The 24501-nt window shown below is 48.0% G+C and overlaps 1 protein-coding gene across 1 annotated transcript in view; it reads left to right on the top strand.

Annotated features, from left to right (window-relative positions):
- The window catches only part of GALNT16 (polypeptide N-acetylgalactosaminyltransferase 16), a 123557-nt gene extending 105935 nt beyond the window's left edge, over positions 1-17622 (top strand). Inside the window, exons 13-16 of the mRNA XM_065403230.1 lie at positions 2153-2236; positions 3859-4000; positions 6757-6873; positions 17485-17622. Coding sequence (XP_065259302.1) covers positions 2153-2236; positions 3859-4000; positions 6757-6873; positions 17485-17622 — 481 coding nt within the window. The remainder of the gene's footprint in view (positions 1-2152; positions 2237-3858; positions 4001-6756; positions 6874-17484) is intronic.
- The last annotated feature ends 6879 nt before the right edge of the window (positions 17623-24501 follow it).

Raw genomic sequence — 24501 nt, 5'->3', positions numbered from 1 at the left:
TCCTTCCTCCCCTGCAGTGCCCTACTTAACTTGCTCTAGAATACAAGGCCAGAGGGACCCTTAATGAAATTAAAAGGCAACACATTAAGTAGATAGAAGAAAATACATTTTTTTACGCAGCATGTAACCAGTCTATGGAGGTCTGAGCTGAGCAGGTAACTGATCAGACCTTCCTATGCTTATGCTGCATCCAGAGCCAATGGGACTGGCTTTTACTGGTATGAATGGCCATTAGGCGTTAGGGTTAGGCAGGCTGGCTGCCCCACAAAAACCAACTATAGGTCAGGTTCACATAGGTGTGGGCACAGGGGAAGTTGCAACAAGAACAGTGAACTTCCCAAAGAAATTTAAAAACCTAAAGCATATTTATTAACTAGGAGAGTACCATGAAGCCAAACACACCTCTGTGTGTATCAGTCTATGGACAGCACATTGATATTACTGCATTGGCTTAGGAGATCCCTGTTTATGGTTGTCTCTCGGACACATGTATGTTCGATACTGATGTATCTCCTATATGCACTGAGCGCTGTAGATTCAATATGATGTAAGTGCCACTCTGTTTTACATCATGTTTTATTTCTCATGAATTGATAAATGATCTTTTAAAAATGTCTTTGCCTGCCTAACATTTATCCGTCTGTGGTCTGGCCTGAGTGTGGCCCTTGGGCCAGAGCCCAAACACAATTCCAATCCCAGGTCCTCTGCTGCCTGTCTGTTTGTGATGGAGAGCTTTCTGTTACATGGGGTACATGAGCCTCCGTGAGCCCTCTGGGGCCAAAGCCTGCAGCACTGTTCATGCAGATCTCTTAGTGGCTTCAGTAGCAGCTTTGTGTGAATAAAAGCTGAGTCAGGGCTGCAGGATTTGGCCCTCAGTAATTACATAACGTATAGTACTGGCTCTGTAACGCTAACATGAAATGTACTTTTAGAAGGCTTATGTCACTGGTTAAAGGAACACCGTCAAGGTTAATTGGGCCCCAAATGTGACCTGCTTCCTTACCAGTTATATCAGTTTATAAGATCTGTGTAGTTCTTTATAAGGTATTATGTATTATGGCTGCTCCCAGTTGGGTCCCTGAGGATGGCAGGAGAAAGAGGATGCATAAAAACAGACTCTTTCCCCTCCACTCACCACACCCACAGAGGGTGAGTATATTGATGAGGGGGAACCACTAGCTCTGCCAGCAGGATCGCACGCCCCACGGGAGGAATATTTGACTGGGCTGGATGTGGGGCCAGAGCCCAGTTCCCCCCCATTCCTGCACACCAGCTAGAGCCAAGAGAATCGTCTGTGGCGGGGCGTGCACTGAACACCTTTAGTACAGGGCTATGGGGTGCAGCATCAGAGCACAGTCCCTTCCCTCCCCCACCAACCGTATGGAGACATTATGCCCCCAGTGCTTTGTGCCTTCTCCACTACTCAAGCACTATGGCTGCTCATCTGCCCCATGCCAATCGAGCACCCTGGTCTGTAAGAGCCATAATTTAACCCTTGATGTATTCTTTCCTTTAGAACAAAAGCTTCACTACTCCTCTTCCAGGAAAAACAAAATCAGTGCCAAATGCCAACTCCTGAGCTACTGGACACTGACAAGCCAGTGCGTGCAGCACAGCCATAAGGAGCCCTAGAGTGACAATGCAGTTGTTTTTTTAAGTGACCATTTACATTTAAAGTTTCCAAGGAGTCATTGTAAACACAGGAAAAAAATCTATTACAAAAATGATTAAACACACCCTTGATCAGTGGTAGTGACCTGTTTAGTTTCCCAAGCCTGTCCAGCGGTTGTCTGAGTCTCTCTCTTAAAATAGAGCCCCACAAGGACACTCAACAATGAAGACACCTTCTCAGCTCTCCAGTGGTGCCACTGTGCTGTGTTGTTTTTCCCTGAGCTAGAGGAAGTGCAAGAAATTGCCAGAGTGTGTGTTCATTTCTTCAGTCCCACATCGGGAGGCCCCTGCATTCACCCGTCCTTGTCTCCCACTTACTTCAATGTCCCTGCTCTGCCTCCATCACATTGGCCAGGAGGCCAAGGGCAAGGGGGCGACGTTATACAGCTTCACACATCCCTAAAACTAGCCCTGCCCTCCCTGCTACCCCTCATCATCTCCATTCACGGTATCATTCTGAACAACATGCTTTTGTTTCCAGTATTGCAGACCGCATGGAGCAACGCAGGAAACTAAACTGTAAATCCTTCCAGTGGTACCTGGAGAATGTCTACCCAGAGCTCAAGTGAGTTAATCCTCAACTCTTAGAAAGCTGGAAACCAGCTCTCTGAAAGGATGCGGAAGGTAGGCCAGGGAGGACAAAGCCCTGGCTGGGATGATTTAGTTGGGAATTGGTCCTGCTTTGAGCAGGGGGTTGGACTAGATGACCTCCTGAGGTCCCTTCCAACCCTGATATTCTATGATTCTATGAAAGCACTAGCCTCAGAATTGGGGAAGATCTGTGGCAGCTGGGAAGTAGGAAGTCAGGACTCCCATGTTCAGAGTAAATCCTGCTCACCCCTCTCTTTTTGGTGAGAAACCCTCCTTGATTTCCTGGCCTGCACTTCCACTTGACCCACCATCAGTTCTAGCTTGGACATTTGAGCTGGGAACAGGGAGGTGGAAAAGGATCTCTAGGAGGGAAGTGGGGAGAGGTGCAGCCAGCAGGTGGGCAGGTTGGATAGAGCACATTTTTGGGAGAGGGAGTGGCAATTAGGAGACCTTCAGGAAGCCAGGTGGGGCAGCACCCATTGTTCATAGGAAGAGAGGACATGCAGTCAAAGGAAGTCAGGATGTGTGTTGATGGGAGAAGAGCTGCAGACTAACATGCCTCTGGAAATGAGTCTGTTAAGATCTTAAAGCTCTGTTGTGTGAATGCCTGTTTCTGAATTTCCGGTGCCTCAGGGATCTGAAATAAAGCGGCTTGTTAAGGTATGGTTTGTATATGAGCTTATGGCATTGCTGGAAGCGTGGAGTACAGCTCCCTCTAATCTAAGGCTCCAGCATTTTTGCAGCCCACTGTACTGAAGTCCAGGGCCAGATAAACCAATAGACCCAATAGGCCCAAGCCTAGGGCCTCTGACTCTGGAATCCCAGTGGCATAATCACATACAGCCTGGAGCCCCCAAGGAACAAACTACATGGAATTGGGTCTGCCCCAGGGCTTAGATGTGAGATTTTCAAGGAAAACCCCAGATTCTGTAGCAACTGGCCTTTGTGAACTGGTAGCTGGCACTCCTCCTTCTGAGTCAGTACTGAATCAGTGCCCTAGCCCCGTGTTAGTGAGCAGCCATGTCTACACTAGGGCTGTGTTATTAGAACGTGTTAGCTAACACATTCTACCAACACCCCTTTAAATCCTAGTCTAGACAAAGCCTACGACTCAGTAGGGTTAGATGACGGTGGTTAAAAAGTAGGTAGCCGGCTGGAGCCCTGTCTACACTAGCGAAGTGCTAGTTGCTACTACAGTGGAGATGAACTGGTGGTAGAAATGGGGAAATTTGGGGCAGCGGAGGCTAGCATAGACACAGCTTTTTGCTGGAGGTGCTGTCTGTCAGAGGAGATGCAACACTGAAGTCCTACCTTCTTGGGGATATTAAGGATCCCCCAGCACTTTTTGAAAGTAAGGGATACTAACTCAGCGTTCTGGCCAAATCCTAACTCACATTCTGCCTCCTCAAATTCCCTCAGACATTTCTACTGGATATAATATTCTTCATTTGCTGGCCCCAACTATTGTGCTGTGTTCCACTCTAGAGGCAGACGCATTTCAGTGGTGGTTGGAGTAATCTCGATATAAATACGTACAGTGCATCGAGACACTTCTGGCTATAAAGTGCCATGCAAATCTTGTCGTTTTTCTCCCAGGGTTCCTGAAAAGGAGCTGGTTCCTGGGATTATCAGACAAGGAGGACATTGCTTGGAGTCTTGGGGCCAGGACACAGCAGGAAATTCTGTGGCTGGTGTGGGAGGCTGCAAAGGGACAGTGAGCAATCCCCCTGTCAGCCAGGTGAGGCAGGCTTGAATTTGGCTCTTTACTCCTGCTTGCTGCATTTTAGCAGCTTTGACACAGTGGTACCGGGTGGATAAATGTTTAGGAAAGGTGTGTATGTGATCTTCAACATATCAGAGACCCTCGGCAGTGTGTCCTGACAGTCGACAGTAGCCGCTTCTGCACAGCCTTATAATAAGTTACAGTCTCTCTGCTGTAAGGGGTGGACAACATGTGAGTCAGAGTTTGACAATGTGGCCCATAATGAAACCACTCAGATTAAGCTGAAGCATTGCATGCTGGGACTTGTGTTCTCCACTGGCCACATTTCTGTTTCCAAACTGGGGTGTTCTCAGGTGTCTCCATTTTATGCAAATTCGATGTGGGCCTTGGGCTTTGTGGCAAATTGTTACCATGGCCCTCAGTTTGACAAAGATCTACTGTGTTAGATATAGATTCATATAATACAGTGAGATGGACATTAATGGACATATACAGATTCACAGGCAATACTCCATTAACCCTTGAGTGCTACAGTGTGCACTCAGGAGTTGAGCTACTTCTCATTTTCTCTGCCTATCTCATCCCTATAGTGCAAAATACAGTAAAGAAGGGGCACATTATTCCCGCTAAAGGTGAGCTGCACTAGGGTTCATGCATTACACTGGAGCATTTGGCCTGGGTCCATAGGAACTTACAGACACCACTTTCTGGGCACAGTACAAACATTCATAGGATTTTGAAGTGGTTAATATACTCTTAACTGGCACAGATGCTGGTGGAAATTGAAATCTTTGCTATAATTACTGGAAGAATATACACCTCTACCCCAATATAACGCGACCCGATATAACACGAATTTGGATAGAACACGGTAAAGCCATGCTCCGGGGGGGCGGGACTGCGCACTCCGGCGGATCAAAGCAAGTTCGACATAACGCGGTTTCACCTATAACGCAGTAAGATTTTTTTGGCTCCTAAGGACAGCGTTATATTGGGGTAGAGGTGTATTTAAATACCAAGTCAGGAATGTTAGTCTGCACTTAAATAAAAATGTTTAAAGTACTTTTTAAAACAGTGTTTGTAAGGGGCAGTGTCTGGTTAAAAAGCAGTTTTTAAATAAACCTCATTTCTTTATGTTACTAATAACACTGAAGATGAATGAAATGTAAATAATTTTCCAGTGCTAGCAATTACAGCCCTGCTACCAGGTGGCATGCTACCAGAGCCATCCTAGATCCTCCCCGGCTACCCCAGAATCCGTGTGGATCTGCAGGGTGTGCATTTGCAGGCCCCACAGCTTGTTCCATGGAAGGGGACAAACCAAAAAAAAGACTTTTCCAAAAGCTACATTCTGGATCAAATTTGACCCAACACTGTCTTCTTTAAATAAAATCATACCAAAGCGCAATTCTAATCTGAGAAGTGATTTAGTAAACCAGCATTCTGGGAGACAGTTTGTCTCTCACTGTCTCCAGAGCAAACACACCCAGGTTATGAGAAAAAGATGTGTGGGTTTTTTCCTAGCTGCCAGCCCTGCAAACTCCACTTGCGGTCTGAAAGTCATGCACGTCACCACGAGTAACAGAGATTCTCTAAGCCAGAATCTGTCCTTGATGGACTTGCTCAGGTGTAACTGAGGGGAGAATTTGGCTCTGCAGTTGGAGTTTAGCTAATAACTCTGTTGATGATGGGCGAGCCAGAATAGAACTCAGGTCCCGCTCCTGAAGTTGTGTTGGCTCCACAGGGCTAACAAAATGTAAGATATAGAGGAAGAGAATATTTGTCACTAAAAGTCAGCAAATAATACTTAGAGGGAAAAGATCTGTTAAGTAAGAAGATGCCATTTTTACAGTGGTTTTCAGAGTAAAGCCACACTTTATGGTAAGCAGCCAGGACCCCAGCTGCTGTAAATTGGCATAGTCCCCATAACTTCAATGGGGGACTACATTACACCAGCCCAAGATCTTCTCATTTGACAGCCTTGCTACAGCAGGGAAGTAGCCTGAGTAAACAAAGGGTCCCAGTATGCTATTTCATGCCAGCAAATGCTCATTCACATCTGTTATCTGTTCGGAAGAAGTTTGCAGCTAGCATCCAACATGCCATTTAATCAGACTCACTGTGCCATTTCACTATTGTTTGAAGTCACTGAAATGTATTGCACTCGGTCCCTCTGCTGGGCCACCGTCCCAGTGAATAATAACCTTAATACTTGATGGGGTGGGTGTCTATCAAGTGGCAGGAGGGATCACTGCAATGGCTTATTTTCTATGGATGTGTGTGTGCTGTATGGAAGTGTGTGGGTTTAAATGTATGTGTTTTGCCTAACTTGATAAACTGTCTGTTATCCACATTGGACAATCGCTGTTGACTTCTGGGAGAAGTAGGCAGTGAATTTGCCTATTATGTAAAATAATCAGAAACTGTTGCCCGTTACCTCAATTAGGAGACAGGGTCCTACCTGCTTTGCAGGCCAGTAGAACCCTGGTTATGTAAGGGTGCTGCGCAGGGAGACACTTGGAACCCATGGATAATCTGACTATTGGAAGCCAGCCAGGCAGGTTTTGAAGTTCACATGTCAGGGTTCCCCAAACCTGAACACAGACTTCAAAGCCTGGTGCCAGACCTGCCCAGGACCTGCCAGCTCAGTCCATGGGAGTCTCTTCTCTAGTAAGGACTGAGTGAGGACTCCAGGATTTGGCTCATTTTTTCTGTGATATCATCGCTACCTTAATGATGGAATCTGTATCTTTTTGTTTTCTCCTCCATAGGAGTGGGTCTTCAGTGACCCTTTAATTAGACAGCAGGACAAGTGTCTCTCCATCACCTCCTTCTCCACCGGATCTCAGATTACACTGGAAGCATGCAATCAGAAAGATGGCAGACAGGTATTGTACTGCCTTCATCATGCTGTCACTGTCCCATGTTGGTATTAGTGCCGCCTAAAGACAAGAATTGGCACTGGCAAGGTGACCATATAAACTAAAAGGTCTCTTCCATCTCTAGATTCTAGGATTCATCCCCCACATGTACATTTCTTGTCTTTCATAAACTCTGATGTGACCCTTCCCCTTACCAGGGATGGGATACAGATCACAGTGCTCTGAGATACCCAAGGGAAGTGGTGAACGCGTCATCATTTACTTATTTAGGGATATGTAAAATGTGCTTTTCACTCAAAGCTGAGCTTGCCTCTTGGGGTGGGGAGACAGGTGCCTCACACATCCAGGACCAAATTGGGTTCGAGGCCTGAGTTGTTAACTGGACTGGACAAAGCACAATAGGGGAACAATCCTGCACTGCTAGAAAATGAATGGGCTTGATGACTTATTAGGGCTCTTCTATTCCTGACTTCTGTGCTTCCCTCAGCAGTAAGGGAGAACAAGCATTGCATTGTCCAGGGCTGTGCTGGCATCTTTGCTAAGGTACCTATTGCCTTGGTAGCCCAGAGATATGAAGCTGCATAGCCTATGACCAGTCCCCAGCACCATCTGCTCTAAAGTACTACACGTGTCTGAATTTAGCCCTTGCCAAAAGGAAAGTGATTTTAAAAGCATCTGAAATTCAGCCAGGCCAGGAGCATAGATGTCTCCAGAGAGTTGGTTAATGCAAGAGTCTCTCGAAGAGCGGTCACTGGGAATATGCTGGGACAACTCTCACTGTTGAAATTAACCCTGCAAGAATAACCCAAGAGGGCTGTACTTTCCTGGGTCTTTCCCCCTCTGGGCGACTACAGGCACCCCTAGCTGTGTAATTAGGTCACTCAGCTCTCCATAAGTGCATTACTGAGTCCTCCTCCCAGTAGCAGAGAGGATCCTGGCAGCTGCCAAGATCATCAACCGCCCCCTCCTCCAGGGAGGGCAGAACTGGGGGAGTAGTGGGGCCTAGCACCTTCACAATGGCAATATTGTGGGGGCTGATCTATGTTTCCCTCCCCAGAGTATTTCCTCTGTACCTAGGGAGAGTGCAAGACAGGGCAGCCCAGGCCTTTCTCCTCCTCTGGCTCACCCCCCCTCTCCTTGGCTCCAAGAAGAGGGAACCGGAGCTGGGCTGAGTGGAGAAGGGCAGCAGGGTGGAGCTGCATCATTTCTGGGGTGGGGGGGGGGGAGAAAGGGGACAGGCTGTTTCCCCACCAGGGTTAAAGCTGGGGCAAGGAGCAGGATGTTGGGTGTTCTGGGTGCCTGGGATGAGGAAGCAGGGACACCATGCTGCCACAGCCACCCTAACCACCTGCTTCCTGTGCCACACGTCTCCAAGGCCAAGATGAGTGCCTGCCCTGCCACCCTCTCCCGCCCCTTCAGCTGCCTTTGAACCACTTGTCTGCAGTTGCAAAGTCCAGATCCTGAAAAGTCCAAATCTCTTCCTCCCCATTCACCACAGCCCTCTGCTGAGGGCACTAACAGAGAACATGTTCCTTGAGACTCACCCTCAGACACCTTCAGTGGTGACCATCTCCCTGTTCCTGCCATCTTCTTCCAAGACATTATCGGTGTTGTCTAGGACCACCCCCGTCAACTCTAGAGGGCAACTGTTCTCTTGCTTTGCTCCTTCTCCTTCCCCTCTCACAATTCTCTTTCCTCTACTCTGCCCCTTTCAGCTCTCCCCCCTTACAGGGGGTCAGAGTGCCGCTGCTGAGCCTGGGGCCACACCACCCACCCCCAGCTCTCCTCCTTGTTTGGCTGGCAGGACACTTGATGCCCAGGTTGCACCCTTCTTGTCCTGGACTTCTGGGCAACAGGATTTTTTCCAGCCTTCTGGGAACTATATTTGAACCTAGTGGTGACCAATACAATGCATACCTTTCAACACAGCCCCCAGCCTTGAGTATGTTAGAGGACATGGGAGTGCAGTAGGGTGACTTTGCTCAGTGCATCTTTCCCATCTCATTCTGCTCTTTAGTGCTTACAGCACTGAAAAGTTATCGGGTAGCTGACAGCTGGAAACTGGGTTAGGAAGGTGAGGAGAGAAGCCCACTCTGCCGTATCTCTGGTCCCAAACACTCTCCTTGTTAGCCCAGACTTGCACTGACACAGGAATCACCTGGTAGCTGCCAGCTTCAGTTTCCACTTGATCTGGGAGCTGGCAGAGAAAATCTCAGTCCCCAAAATGAAGTTGAGGCGTTATCTCAAATGCAATGCTAGGAAAAGGGGGGGTGGGCAGAGAGGGTGTGTGAAAGGGAGGACCCCTACTAGTTAAAGATCAACATCAAAATTAATAGCAGTGGTTGCCAGACTTATGGGTGCGGTTACACAATACCCTTTGTCAGCCCAGGACATGCAGCCAGCTTGAACACTGCTAGTAGAGAGAGCTCCAGCTGCAAGAAACCGAATTTGGAATTTGAATCCCAAAAGTTCAGAGCTGTTTGGATCCAGGGTTTACCATTAGCCCATTCTATAGAGATGGGCCCAGATTCAAAATCCAGATCCAGGGTTGGATTCAAGCCCATGTATCCCATCCCATCCCATCCCATCCCCACAAAGTTCAGGAGTGTTTGGAACTTGAGCTTTGGTTCATCCCCGTCTCTAATTATTTGAAGCATTTAAACAAAATCCTTGTTAACAGACTGTCAGCAAAATCATCTGCTAGGTCAAGTCCTTGATTTGAGTCCAGCTCATCCACATAAGGTAATGGAAAACAATGACTCACATCCTTAGTAGTTCTGGCTCCAAATTTTTAGTGTGTGCATCTTTGTAATGAGACCAGTATAAAACTGTCACATCAATGCTCTGTAAATCACTCCAATGGTGCAGTGAATCCACGTGTGTTAGTGTGCAATGATTTTTCACTTCTGGCTAGAGGAGCCCACATGCATCTCTGGCGCACAGAGGACGCTGGCCCTGCTGGGCTAGAGAAGCAGGCAGAGGTGGCAGAAGCTCGCTTTGAATGGGGGAGGGGAGCCTGAAGTTTGGGACAGAGAGTGTGCACTGAGGAGCCTGTGGTCAAGGTGCAGACGGAGCTTGGGCAGTGCCAAGTGCTCTGGCAGCTGCAGAAAGGCAGAACAGAAAGGTGAGCAACTGTTTCGTTCTGTAGCCAAGCCAGAGTAGACTGTGTCACAACACCGGGAGCCTTGCTCTGTTACTGAAAGACAGTTTGATTTGATGTTCAGAAAGAGAATAAAGACTTGCAAGCTGTAGGCCAGTCAGGTCATTCAAAGATTAGGGGGGAGGGATAGCTCAGTGGTTTGAGTATTAGCCTGCTAAACCCAGGGTTGTGAGTTCAATCCTTGAGGGGGCCACTTAGGGATCTGGGGCAAAATCAGTACTTGGTCCTGCTAGTGAAGGCAGGGGGCTGGACTCGATGACCTTTCAAGGTCCCTTCCAGTTCTAGGAGATAGGATATCTCCATTATTATTACTGTTGTTTTTGCCAGAAAGGCAAGCAACAGTTTAATTTGCGAGCCATATCAAAGTAGTCGTTGTAACAACAAAGTACTGAGTCAGAATAAGTCCATTTACATATATGCAGGAAAGCACTTGATGGAGAGATCAGAGAATGACCCAAGTCTAGAAGCATTCCAGCCCCATCACGCTATTCTGTAATGGGCTAAAGGGGACCAGGAACAAAATATATTTGGCAAAACCATGAGCACTCAACAGGAACAGCTGGTAGCTGGCAGCACTGGTGGAGACCTAGCCAAGTGCTATTCTGTATGATCAGAACTAGATTTCAAACCAGATGGACATTAATTCATAATAATATTTAGATGTTAGCATTTCTGCTTGAATGTCAGATACATTATTGCATCGTCTCAGACTGGTGGTGGGTGCGGCATTTTAATTTGTAATAAAGTGAGAACAAATATAAGACCAAGTGAGAGTCAGACACTAAAAACAAGAGAATAGAATTGAGAAACCCTGGCATAATATTCCAAGACAGAACAAAGTCAATGCAGAGAAATCCCATTAGACAAAAGTATTTCATTGTAATTTACCTGAGAGAATGAGACCCCAGCCAAATCTGAAGTCATAGCTGTCTGCCTTTTTTCGCAGCTTGCTGCTCAGTGATGCATATTATCTGAGATACAGACAAATGGAACTATGTGCAGACAATCAAAACTCAGAGAAAACTTTACAGTTTTGTAAGTGCCTGAGTCAGTATCTTGACAGTAATAGCCAGGTAAAATGTTCCTTTCAGTATACCACAGCTTGAAAGCAATTTTCAGGAGACATGAGATTTTCTCAGCTCTGATTTCCTTTTTGTTTCAGTTTTGTGAATTTCAGCGCTCACAGGGAGAGTGACAGCACTTGTTAGATTCTGGCCTAGTGCACCAACTGCCATACAAGCTTTCCTATCAAACACCTCTGTTTACGCACAATCTTCTGTGAAACATCTCCTGTGATTCCAGTCCTAGGCTCCCTGCAGCTCTGCAAATGCACCTCAGTCATGACCTGCAGTACCCTCTGTGTCAGAGCTGGGGCGCGGGTAGCCATGCCTAGTAGTCAGAGTCAGAGCCCACAGTCATAAGATAGGAGTCTAGAGTCAGCCGAGTCAGGACACTGGGAGGTCAGAAGCAGGAGACAAACTGGAGGTCAGGAGCCACAAGTCAGATGCCAGGAAATCCAAGTCAGGGGAGCAGGAGCAGGTGGTAGGTAACAGGAGTGGGTAGTACAAGACTCACAGAGCAGAGGGGAGCCCAGTTGTTCAGACAGCTTCCTGTTCTTGCTGCTGGCTTAAGTAGGGCCAGCAGGCCAATCAGTCACTCTGGGACTCTGCCAATCGAGCATCAGGGGTGGAGCCTGACAGTGGGACTGGGCTTCCTGGGTCTCAGGTAAGCTGCTGCCAGGTGGATGGTTGGAGCATGGCTGCTTCCATGAACCTTGCAGGCCCAGGTTTGAGACCTGTGGCTCATAACACCCTGCTATTCCAATTGTCAGCTTCACCCAGTGTACCTATGTCTGGTCTACACCTTAAGTTAACCTAGCTATGTCACTCAGGGATGTGAACAATTCAGTCCCCTAAGAGCTGAGGTCAAGCTGACCTAAGCTCCAGTGTAGACACTACTAGGTCAACACCTGTGCTGCCATCCTAGTGTAAACATACCCCTAATTATATACAACACCCTGCTCTTCTACTCTTACTTCTTACCTGACCTTGGCTGCCGCCAGTAGCTTCCTGGGTTTACTGAGCTATTTTTAGTCACTTGCAAAAATTCTAGACCTGCTAAGACCCATGATTGCCTGTAAAATTATTTGGACTGACAGAAGTTAAAAACCAACTTGTGCTCACACTGAAATATTACAGTACTCTTATACCTTGGGCTATATTTTACACTATCAGAGTGGAAGGACTGAATGGCTTTTCCTTCAATAATATAGTAATAATATTTGCGAGACAAGGTGGGTGAGGTAATATCTTTTATTAGACCTACTTCTGTTGGTGAAAGAGACAAGCTTTTGAACTCTGTGTGGCTCAAAAGCTTGTCTCTCTCAACAACAGAAGTGGGTCTAATAAAAGATATTACCTCGCCCATCTTGTCTCTCTAATATCCTGGGGGGACCTACTTAGCTACAACAACACTGCAAAGGGTAATGATATTTGGCACTTACAGCACTTTCATTCATATATTGCAAAGCACTTTAGTGCACAGTAGGGCTAGTTGGACAGTTTCAAAATTTTGATGACATTTTGATGGGAAAAAGAGACAATTTTTTTGTGAAAATCATGACTTATTATCCAACCAGTTCTAGTAGGTAATCTGTATTATCTCCTTTTGACGGAAAGGGAGGCAGAGGTACAGAGAGATTCAGGCCAAAACTTGTGAACAGTTGGCAAGCCCAAGGAGTCTTTTCAGAACTGGGAACCCAAAATCTTGAGCTGGCACAAAGTATCCAGCCAGTAGTTTGTTTCACTGCATTTTCACCCAGCACAGGGAAGTGTGCCTTCTACTGGGTCATCAATATCACTTCCCACAATACATAGGTGTTCCTCAGAGGCTCCCATCCAAGTGCTAACCAGGCCAAATGGTGCTTGGTGGGTGAGAGTTGGGAAGATCACAGCCTGAGGCTGCATGACTGCAGGTAGTTTCCTGTGAAGATTTTTGTGATTCCCCCCAAACACTCAGTTTCCACCCTCACCCTGTACCTTTACTCATCTGTCTATCTGAGATATCACGCCCAACTGTGCTGCCCCAACACAAGGTTGTTCTCAGGGTCTGTGGAGCACCATTTAAAGTGTGCCGGGGACATAGATTTGTCCCTGTGCCTGACCCTCCTCTTCCCCTCTCAGGCTCTCTCTTTCCCTACCAGCAGCCTAACCCCTGAGGTCCATGAGCCCCTAAACATACACCCTCCAAATTTGAAAGAGTGGCATTGCACCACTCAGGTTTGGCCCAGCTGCCCCTCCATCAGATGGAGGGGAGGCCGAGCCAAATTTGAGTGAGTGGCATTGTGACCTATTGCAGGGGATGGCAGTGCCAGTCAGGTTTGGCTCAGCCAAAAAGCAATCAGGCCACCGCTGGGCAGCCCACTCAAACTCCACAGCCTGTGATTGTTCTTATAACTCCTGTGGGCCCTCGAGTGAACCATAGTGAGTCTCTAGCCACTTTACTGCTTCCTCCTGAATACTGAGGGGAGGAGAAGGGCATAACAACTCCATGCCTGGATGGGGGGAAATTAATGAGATCAAAACCACTGCTTTCACCTAAGGAGAAGAACCAACAACTTCAGCTTGTACGGTCAACACACAAACTGCTACCTGCATAAAATTCCTACAGCCAAATCCCAAGCCTGTACTTCCTCCCCCACAACCCACCTACCACTTTCTACTGCACTGAGAGATTCAGGATGACTCTGAAAGAGCTGCTAGGCTTTCAGGTTGTGCAATTAACTGAGAAGTTCATTTGTTTGGTGTAGTTCATTAGCAGGAGGAAATGTGTGGTGCTGAATGCTCCCTGTGTGTCCTCCTGCTGCTGCTGTCGCTGCAGGCCATTCCTGGAGACTGAGCGGCTGGCACCTGCTCAGCGCACAGAGGCTCATAGATCAGTGGGTCTCTAATCTGGAGAAATCACATGACACAGAATCTCCCATTGGGGCCAGGTTTCTCCTGGGGGGAAAAGGAAAGGAAATATCCCTTGCTAATTGCCATGGTCACAGATATCTAATATCTGGTAAACTGCAGCCTTCTCCTTGACAGCAGCGATTCCTAATACAGGAAGCCATAGCACATACAAGGAAAGGCATCCATAGGGCAGATGCAGGGTGGAGAGAAGGCCTTCACATGCAGAGGTATTACCGAAATGAGGGAAGGCACAGTAAGTTCTCTTGGGGATTCCCAGGAGTGGGTGTGCCCTTCTCCCAGTCCTTCATAACGGTGTCTGCTGCTCTGTGGTTTACTTCCTCCCTGGCTCTCTACACAGTGGGCCTCTGCCAAGTGATAGCCAGTCGAACCTGGAACCTGGATTTTGGGTCCTAGGAGGCAGCAGGTGTTGATGGCACTGTAAGCTCCATCTTGCGCTTCAGGAAGGGTTATAATTCCACCTCCACAATATTTCTGGCCCTCCTCCTAGCACCCTCCCTGAACACGTTGATTTCTTCCCGGTGAAGCAAAGGCCAGTCCCCCAGCAAGAGCCCCCTTAGTCAGAGCTGATAACAGTGGCAAGCTGAGGGTTAATATTTGTAAAATCACCTCCAGGACTAACTGGACTGAGCGGAGAAGACCCTACGTTGCACAATTGCTGTGTCATGCGAGAATAATAACCAGCGTATAGATAAGCAAGAGGACAAGGAGGAGCACCCGGACACTGCTGCAGCAGGAATTATAAATAGTGCCGTAATTAAATGCTATGTTAGCAAGTTGATATAAACTTTAACCACTGGATTTTCACTGAATGTGGCTGGGAGCCTAATACCTGCAATATGTGGCAGCCTAAACTGTTCACTGGGTCAGTTACCCATGAATGACAAGGCATATAGAGTTCTAACATTAATCTAAAAGGGGAGGCAAGTCTGACAGTTCCTCTAGGGATATTTATTCCCTGCATATGGCGTCTGAAATTGCTCCAGACCTTTCAAGCCAGCCTGACGGGCTGTCCCCCTTTTCTCGCATCAATCAGGCAGTCAGGCCAAACATCCTCTTCATATCCCCAGGCTGTCAACTTACTGAGCACTCAAACCTTGTGTCCTAACTGGGCCATCTGCTTGACTGAGAAGAGGGAGACAGGAAAATCCCAACAGTCTGGAGTGCTCCGTCCAGTGTAGCTGCTGAAATCAGCCATCTCTGAGTAAATGAATGGCAGAGAACCCTGATGGAGATCTCAAACCCATGTTATTACTATTATTTATTTATGGTAGCAACCACTACATGTTAGGCACTTTCCAGCCAGACAGGAAGACCCCTGTCCCAAAGAACTCACCATTTAAGCAAAGAGGCAAGTAATGAGAGATTGGGGCTAAGGGGAAACAATACATACTTTGTCCTTTCACTGTAAGCATCACAACCACAATGGCCACTAAGAGAATTCTTTGTGGGTGGAGGCCTTGCGGATGAGCCCAGGGATGTTGCTCCATGCGTAGCGGGCAGCATGGCAGAAGGCATAGAGGCATTTATTGAGATGCTGACAATGGGGCAGTCAGCATAGGCGCCGACTCCGTGGGTGCTCTGGGGCTGGAGCACCCACGGGGAAAAATTAGTGGGTGCTCTGCACCCATTGGCAGCCAAGCTCCCCTCACCCCCCGCCCCACCTCCTCCTCCCTCGAGCATGCTGCGTCCTCCCGCTCCTCCGCTTACCTCCCAGCGCTTCCTGCCCGGCTGCTGTTTGGCGGTGTTAACACACTCCGGGAGGGAGGGGGGAGGAACGGGAACATGGCGCGCTCAGGGGAGGAGGCGGGGCAAGGGTGGGGATTTGGGGAAGGAGTTGTAATAGGGGCAGGGAGGGGTGGAGTTGGGGCAGGGTCTTTAGGGAAGGGGTTGGAATAGGGGCGGGGCCTCATGGAAGGGGTGGAGTGGGGGCGGGGGGGGCAGGGGTGGGGGTCGAGCACCCATGGCAAAGAGGGGAAGTTGTCGCCTATGGCAGTCAGGGTGGAAATGTTGGCAGAGTGGAGGAGTGTTGGGCAGCTTGAAGTGAGATCAGCTTGGATAAGAAGGGAGGGCAGAGTTATAAAGAGCTTTCTAGGTGGTGATAAAAAGTTTGAATTTGATGTGCTAGCGGGTGAGGAGCCAGTGGAGGGCTTTAAAGAGGGCAGCGACATGATCAGATCAATGGGCAAGGAGATGACGACTTGCTGTGGCATTTTATATGGAGTGGAGAAAGGCAAAGTAAGCTTTGGGGAGGGCAGAGACAGAGATGTTGCTGTAACTAAGATGAGATATAATGAAGGCCTGGACCAGAGAATTAGCTGTGTGGATGGAAAGAAAATGAGGGGTCTTGGCAGTACCGAGGAGGAGGAAGCAACATGATTTGGACGTAACCTAGATGCATGGGACAAGGGAAAGGGAGCAGCCAAAAATACCCCAGGTCATAGGCTGGAGTCGGAGGGTGGTGGTGTTGCAACAGTGACAGATGGGATGGGATGGAAGGGGCCTGGCTAGGACTGGAGAGCTAGATTTGTGAATTGTCTGCAGAAATTAGACTGAGGAAAGAAAGGCTCTTACTTCGAAGTGGCAGTTTGATTTTAAGGCAGCTCCATTGGCTTTTAAAGCCCTTAATGGAGAAGGGACTTGGCTACATCTGAGACTTCCTCCTTGAGCTGCTGCTTGATGGCAATGTGCATTGTTCGAACCCCACTCACCTTTCAGCTTTCCCCATCCCGCCTTGGCTCAGCAGGTGAAGGGCCATTTGCAGAGGTGGTTCTGAGGGTGTGGAATTCCTGCCCTCGCTGCCTCTGCCTGGGCCTGTCCTTCCCGACGACACTAACCAGTGATAGAACAAACACTCCTCTGCAAAACAAAGTGTTCAAGTGTAGGTCCAGGTTGCAGCCAGCCCCCTTTTAATGCCACCTTGGCTTTCTAATATCATAGTTGGTTTTATATGGTATGTTTTATGCCATTGTAATTATTATTCATGCCAGATTCTGCTGTGTTACGCCAGTGTAATCTCAGAGCAGCCCAGGTTTACACTAAGCTAAGCGTGAGCAGGATTTGGCATGCACCCTGAGGCAGGGGGATTCTCTGTGGGCCAGCAGGTGCCTAAAGATGCAGATAAGGAAGTTACGCACATAACCTGCTTAGATTTTCTTGAAAATCCCACTAGGTGCCTATGTGCATCGTTAGGCTCCTAAATACCTGTGAAAACCTGGCCCTATAAGTCCAGGGGAACTCCTATCAGCCAAACCCTGATTATGGAAAATACAGAGGATCCCAGATTTTGGAAATGTCACCCCAAACCAGAATTCCAATTTCCTGAATTTCCACTATGTCCCCCCGCCAATTGGGTTTCACCTGTTCCAAACCTTGCCTCCTGTTTCAAGCTGGGAGGGGCTGCCTCCATGGTGAAAGTAGGGGGAACCTTTCATCTCACTACATTGTTTCTTCTCTCTCCTCCCTTCTTCCCACCCCTTCTCCCAGAAATGGAAGATGAAAGGCAGTTTCATTCAGCATTTTGTCAGCGGCCTCTGCCTGGAAAACCAGTCCAGCAGGGTGGTGACCAACCCATGCCAATCGGATATACCCGGCCAACAGTGGGAGCTGCTACAAGCCACATGATGGTAGCCCGGAAACCTCTCTGTTTCTTTTTGCATGAGACTTTGGGAATGGAAGGGGTTAGGATGGGGAGTAAAGGTTTATTATTTCTAACCCTAATGTTTCGATTGTGATCATCAGCAAGTCACCATTTCAGCTGAACATTCACTGCTTTTGAACTTTTAAGGAAGAAGTCAGGGGAGGGGGAATAAGAAGTGGCACGGAAATTGATCCATCCGTTTCTTCTCCGCTGTAACTGACATCCTCATACAACAGCAATCAGAGGTAGGAGAGGGCACAACCCAATAGCCGAATAGAGCTCAGAGCGACAAGTACTGACTAACAGCTCTCTCCTTTCTTTGCATTGAAATTTATGATCTTCAGTCCTGTGAATTCCGTGTAACCAGTGCTCTTGACAATGCTTCTACAAACTCTTGGTGGCTCCTGGGCTGCACTGGCTTTCCTCTGTAACATCTTGTGTTATTTTTGTGTGTTGTCTCGAACTGCTGCAATGAGGTTGCTTTGTGGGAAATGCAACATAACTAATGCATGGGCTGGGAGATGGGCAGTGGATCTTAGGGGCAGGGACTGTATTGGGACAAGGCCTAGCACACTGGGGCATCATTCGTAGTTGGTCTGCAGGCACTGCCATTGTACACATAATTTGTAAAATGGATGGAGAATGGACAGGGGGGCAACGGGGGAAGGTTTGTAGTTGTGCAGTGTTCCACTGGATCATGTCAAAGTCATTCCTTCCAGAGATTCTTTGTACAGCTTCCCATTTCCTATGGCAAATAGCCATGATGGTCAGGAAGGCTTCTGTGGTGAGATCTTAAAGAGGCCAATACCATGGCAGTAGGTGGTCATCCAAACCCAACTCTCATTAACCGGTCAGATTGGTGTGCTTCATATGACTGAGTCCTAGGATAGGATGCAAGCTTATTATGAAATGCCAGTATCTGTGTAACAGCCCCTGCTCTTGTACCCTACACCCAGGGAACCGATGAAATAGCCAGGCTCTTGCCTGTGCATGTCCTTCCTCCCCCAGTGTTATTCTGCTATGAGTTGACCTGACATTCAGAAAATGATTGGCTAAACTCGGGGATATAGGAGGTTGCTGGAGGTTACTCTGAGACTGATAGATCTGATGCTACAACTGCTAGGAAATGTCCGTTAAACCCCACCCTAAAGGCATTCCATGGCACTGCACTGACAGTGTGTGTTGGTGTATTCTGTGATGACAGGCCAAGCAATGTTGGGAGGGAGGGGTTGGAGGGAACCCGTATCGCTTCCTTCTGCCTTTCCTCGGCTGGGATGCACTAACAAAGAGAGAACGCAACCCCCTGGGTAATTACCGTGGTCTAACTGTAGGTTATGCCAAAGGAGCGCAGTGAAATAGCAACCTGTGCGTGCATGTGCTGCCCACGTGAATGCAGCCTGGGGTAACAGCTCTCCCTTTACTAACCTTCACCCTCTCTCAAAGACAGGCAGCTAAAAGATTTGAGGATTTTGCTACTCTTCTTTCGTTAGCTCTTCCCAGCTGAGAAGACCAACTTTTTCACCCACCCACCTTCCCTTTTCTGAACCCACTCCCCATTCCATTAGTGCTCACACTAAGGCATTTCCTTGTGCTCTCGCTCACTTCTAAATGGGGATGCATACACTCCAAGTGTTTGGTGACTTACACCCCAACCCTTTCCATTTTCATCGATCATGCATAGGTGGAGAGGGAGCGCAAGAATTCACCCCTCTGCTATTGGCACAAAGGGGCTCTGATCACCACAATCTGCCATGCCTAACCCCTTCACTGCCAGACAGACAAAGTGTGCTCATAAAGGCCTCCAGTTCTTTTACTTAACTAAATATGGTGCGGAAAGACCTGGTACTGGGAATACTTGTGTATCCCAAGTTGTGAAGGAGTTAGCAGAGCTGAGCCTTTCCCTTCTTCATCCAGGAGACCAAATGTCTCCTAAAGAAATAGCATCAGGATACAAATCCGTACATTGAGAACCATCTGTCTGTGTTACATACCTGAGGTTATCAAAATAGGGGAAACATTAAAAATCTAGTAGATTTTTCTTACTTATGCTGTTTGCTTTCTACAAATAGAACAGCCCGTTTCACTTTCTGTTTCTAGCTAGTCCCTTTTTGTTTTCTGGGAACCCCCCAGTTGTGCATCGTGTTTGAGTTCCCAGAGTTGCAGGAGGTGGGTTAATTCTGGAAAAAAAACCAAAATTGTTTTATTTGACAAGCCTATTAAACCCTTTGTATTGCTGTTGGATTTTGTAATCCTCACAACCACCACTAGAACCGGGCAAATATAGCAAAACAATGAGTGTGTTTCTTTAAATTCTAAACAGCTGTTTGCTTTGACCATATCTGTGTCTTCTTATTAATTCTCTATTCACAAATGATTTATTTGCACACTGTTTGGAAAATGGTAGCTCTTTGTACCTGTATCTGCATGTGAATAAGAGTGCTCAGGTGAAAACAAGAGGATTCATCATTTACTGTTATTCTTCGGTTTAAAAAAAGGAGTTTGTCATCCAGACAGGTGGCAGAATCCGTACCTGAGCAGTAGAGTCTGAACTTTTGGGTTCTTTTCTGGCTCTGCCAAAGTGTGTGACTTTGAGCAAGTCACTTAATATCTCTACACTTCAGTTTCCATATTTTAAAAATGGGGAAGAAATACAGAACCTATTTCATATGGGTGCCATGTGAATGAATTCATTAGTGTTCATAAAGTGCTTTAAGATTCTCAGATGACAGGTGCTCAAGAGGTGCAAAGTGTTTATCCTTCATTAGCTTTTGTTTTGTTTTTCCAGCATATTGAAAACTGGAAGTCCTTGCTGGTTCAGGATAACATTCATTGGCTGATATTTCATTTCAGTGTAGCTAGCCATCTTGGTAATGTCCTTGGATGAATCTGGTGAGTGACATGTGTGGCGAATGAAAACTCAGGCGGCCATTCCCCACTCCCAGACGGGGCAAGTTCCATTTGGTGCAGCACTACCTGTATGGGAGGAGGGAGTGCTGGGCGGAGTCCAGGTGTAGTGCTACCTTCTCCTCCTGTGTCCTGCAGAGATGCTTCAGTGCCATGCAAGTGCACATCAGAAGGATGAAGAAGAGCAAGGGCGAGGTCTTAGGGACAGAGAAAGAGAGAACGAATACAGGGAGAAAGAGGAAGAGGCAGAGCCATCCTTAGGATTTATGGGGCCCTACGCTCCACTGAAAGTGGTCCCCAGCTGGTGCTGCTGACCCCAGTGTGTTGAGGGGGCACAGCCACCACCCCCACCCGCAGACCCCCAGAAACTTCCTCCCCCGCCCTCCCATTGCTGACACACACCGAGCTTCATATGCAGCAGACGCTGCGGCAGTGGCTCAAGGCAGGTTTCACGCTGTCACGTGGGGGTTGCATCTTGCCATAGCCCTCGGCTCTCCTGCAGCCCCTCACCACTCCTGGCTCACCAGCTGCATTTTGACAGGAAGTACCAAGCAGTAATAACAACAACAATAATACAAGTGTATGTGTGTGCACGTGTGTGTGTGCATGACAGTGTGTGTATGAGAGAGAGCCAGTGCGTGTGAGAGAGACAGTGTGTGTAACTGTGTGTTGGGGGACTGTGTGACAGAATGTGTGTGTGGGCAGTGTGAGACTGTGTGTGTGTGTGTGTGTGTGTGTGAGAGAGAGAGAGACAGACAGACTGTATTGGGGGACTGTGACGTGTGTGTGTGTGTGTGTGTGTGTGTGTGTGTGTGTGTGTGTTAGGAAAGCTTCTCCTGTCCTGTCCCCAGCCCGGCCCCCACCAGAGACCAAGCGGCACAGGCAGGCAGGGTCCAGGGAGGGACTCCGCTCCGGGCAGCGGTGGGCTGCGCCGCTCTGAGCTCCCTGGGGCTGGGGTGGCAGAGCCGGAGGCTGGATCCCTCAGCCAGTCGGCTGAGAAGCGAGTGAGGGAGAGGGCGGGGAGAAGCCCACCGGCTCAGCGTGGGGGAGGGGCTGGAGAAGAGAGGATTCCAGCCGCGGCCAGCGAGGGAAATGGTGCCCCAAGTTTTTTAGTGCCCGACGCAGCTGCGTATGCTGCGTATGCCTAAGGATGGCCCTGGGAAGAGGCAGCATGGGGAGAGGAGGCAGAGAGAACAGAAGGAGAGGAAATGATAGCAAATGAGAGGGGAAAACAAAGAGAGAGCGAGCGAGAGAACATGGAACAGACAGGCACTCTGAAAAAGAGATAAAGTCCTTCGCATCCCATCCCAGTCACAGGCAGGAGGCGCTACTTCCACAACAGCCAGTGGGGAGCAGGAGGAAGGGCAGAGAAATCTAACTTACCTGGCTGACAAAACTAAAATGAAGAAAGATTGAGAGGAAGAAGAGCAGGAAGTGGCTGGTAATTTCTGTGTGTGTTCAAATGCTTCCAGACTGCAGCTTTTTGTCAAAATATTTCCTAGGGGGACCCCCCTGAGCTTCCCTATTTTCCCACCCTGCAGGTTAAGATTCCTTGCTAGCAGCTTATTCACACCCCTGAGTGACATGTGTTATGCCAACATAAGTGTTAGTCTGTCCATAGCCTTACGTGTGAGAAAGAGAGAGAAGCGCTGTTTTCCTTGCAGTTCCCTTTTAAGAATTTGTCTGGTAACTCCATTGGGGGCTAAAGCCAGCTCTAACTTCACCTCCTCAAACAAAACAATTGCATAGGGTTCCTCTTTGTGATGAGACCCTCTGAAGAAATGTTGCTACTGGCTCTGTGTACTGAGCCCTGTGCAGGGCCGGCACCAGCTTAACAAGCAGGTGCTTGGGGCGGCCAAGGGAGAGGGGCGGCACCTGCGGCAATTCGGGGGCGGCAGGTCCCTCACTCCCTCTAGGAGCGAAGGACCTGCCACTGAACTGCCACCGCCGATCGCGGCTTTCCCCCCCCCCCCAATTGCCGCCGCCGATTGCGACTTCCCCCCCCCCCCCAATTGCGATCACGGCTTTTTTTTTTCCCCCCCCCAATTGCCACCGCCGATTGCGATCGCGGCTTCCCCCCCCCCCAATTGCCGCCACCGATTGCGATCGCGGCTCCCCCCCCCCCCAATTGCCGCCGCCGATCGCGGCTTTTTTTTTCTCCCCCCCCCCCAATTGCCGCCGCCGATTGCGATCGCGGCTTCCCCCCCCCCCAATTGCGATCGTGGCTCCCCCCCCCAATTGCCGCCGCCGATCGCGATCGCGGCTCCCCCCCCCAATTGCTGCCGCCGATCGCAATCACGGCTTTTTTTTTTTTCCCCCAGTTGCCGCCACCGATCGCGACTTTTTTTTTTTTTGCTTGGGGTGGCAGAAATGCTGGAGCCAGCCCTGGGCCTGTGTGTACGGAGCCTGCACGTTCTGAATCATCCAAGGTTGCTGTTTGACTAAAGGTCAGTCCTGGTTCAAGAGCTCCATTTACCAATAAATATTCCATGGAAAAATCAACCCCAGGTAATTTCCTCATTGCCTGCTCTGGGTTTCAGGCCACGGAGTACCTGCAGCACTGCATGCTAACAGAAGGCTGAATTCCAAAACACAACCCCCTCGCACAACTTTAGTGATTTACTTTAGAAGTAATCAATAGTTTGCAGATCTCCTGTTTGATTTTCATGATCCTTGATAAGGAACCAGCACAGAGTGCTACTTCTTTCCCTTTCAAACGAACCAGCCATCTTCCCAAAGCAGTTGAGGACTTCTCTAAATCTGTTATAAATGTATTCCCTGATAGATCTTACATGAGGGATATGATCAGCACCCTTTCCACACAGGGTGCTGCTTCTGCTAGTCCAATTCCATTAGTGCCATATCTTGAAGCCCTTTCTCAGTCAAAGCTCCCCCTGACTTCAATGGGAGCTTTGGCTGGTAAAAACTGAGTAAAGACCTCACAGTTTGGCCCTCACTTTGTAAAAACAAACAATCAGAACAAGTAGTGACTGGTTGTTGTTTTGCCTATTGACTTTGGACAGACATCTAGACTATGAGGAAGAGCTTTCAGATTAATAGAAGAGAATGTCCTTAAGAAAGCTCTTATTAAATCAGATCATCCAGTTTAATTTCATGTGTGGGGTGATTAGAGTTTATTTAACAGGAGCTGAAACCACAGCTGTACAGAAATCAATTTCTTTCACTTGGTTAAAAAGTTTTCTTTGCCAAATGTAGTTTATGTGAAACACAGGTTTGTTTTTCCTTTTCTTAACCAAAGCATGTGCCAGAACTTGTCTATTTAAATGCCTGGAATAAAATCCTCTTTGAAACAAGCGTTCAGCCTCTTTATTTTCTTTGCTTTCCGTAAAGCAGGGGTTCCTTCTCTGCTCCCCTTGTTTTTAGCTACGTTCTGGCACTTTTAACTGCTCCTCCGCAGATGCATCCCAGAATCCTTTGCCCGGAGTCCCAGGGCACTTCAAAAGAAACACTGTAGAAGCTGACTTAGCGATTTATAGGGTGCTCCTGGCAACTAAAGAGAACTAGGAGTACTTGTGGCACCTTAGAGACTAACAAATTTATTTGAGCATAAGCTTTCATGGGCTAAAACCCACTTCATCAGATGCATGCAGTGGAAAATACTTATTTTTCTCCTGCTGATAATAGCTCGCCTAATAGCTACCTTAATCAATTACTCTTGTTACAATTGGTATGGCAACACCCATTTTTTCATATTCTCTGTGTGTATATATATATAGCTTCCTACTGTATTTTCCACTGCATGCATCTGATGAAGTGGGTTTTAGCCCACAAAAGCTTATGCTCAAATAAATTTGTTAGTCTCTAAGGTGCCACAAGTACTCCTGTTCTTTTTGCTGATACAGACTAACACGGCTACCACTCTAAAGAAAACTAGTCACAAATAGCGTAGCAAGTCCCTTTTAACAGGCTAGGAAAGAGAGAGAGCATCCTTTCTTTCC

The sequence above is a fragment of the Emys orbicularis genome, chromosome 4 (genome assembly GCF_028017835.1).
Source record: "Emys orbicularis isolate rEmyOrb1 chromosome 4, rEmyOrb1.hap1, whole genome shotgun sequence".
Classification (NCBI taxonomy): Eukaryota; Metazoa; Chordata; order Testudines; family Emydidae; genus Emys; species Emys orbicularis.
Note: the sequence above shows the minus strand (reverse complement) of the source record. Positions and strands in the feature narration are given on the sequence as shown.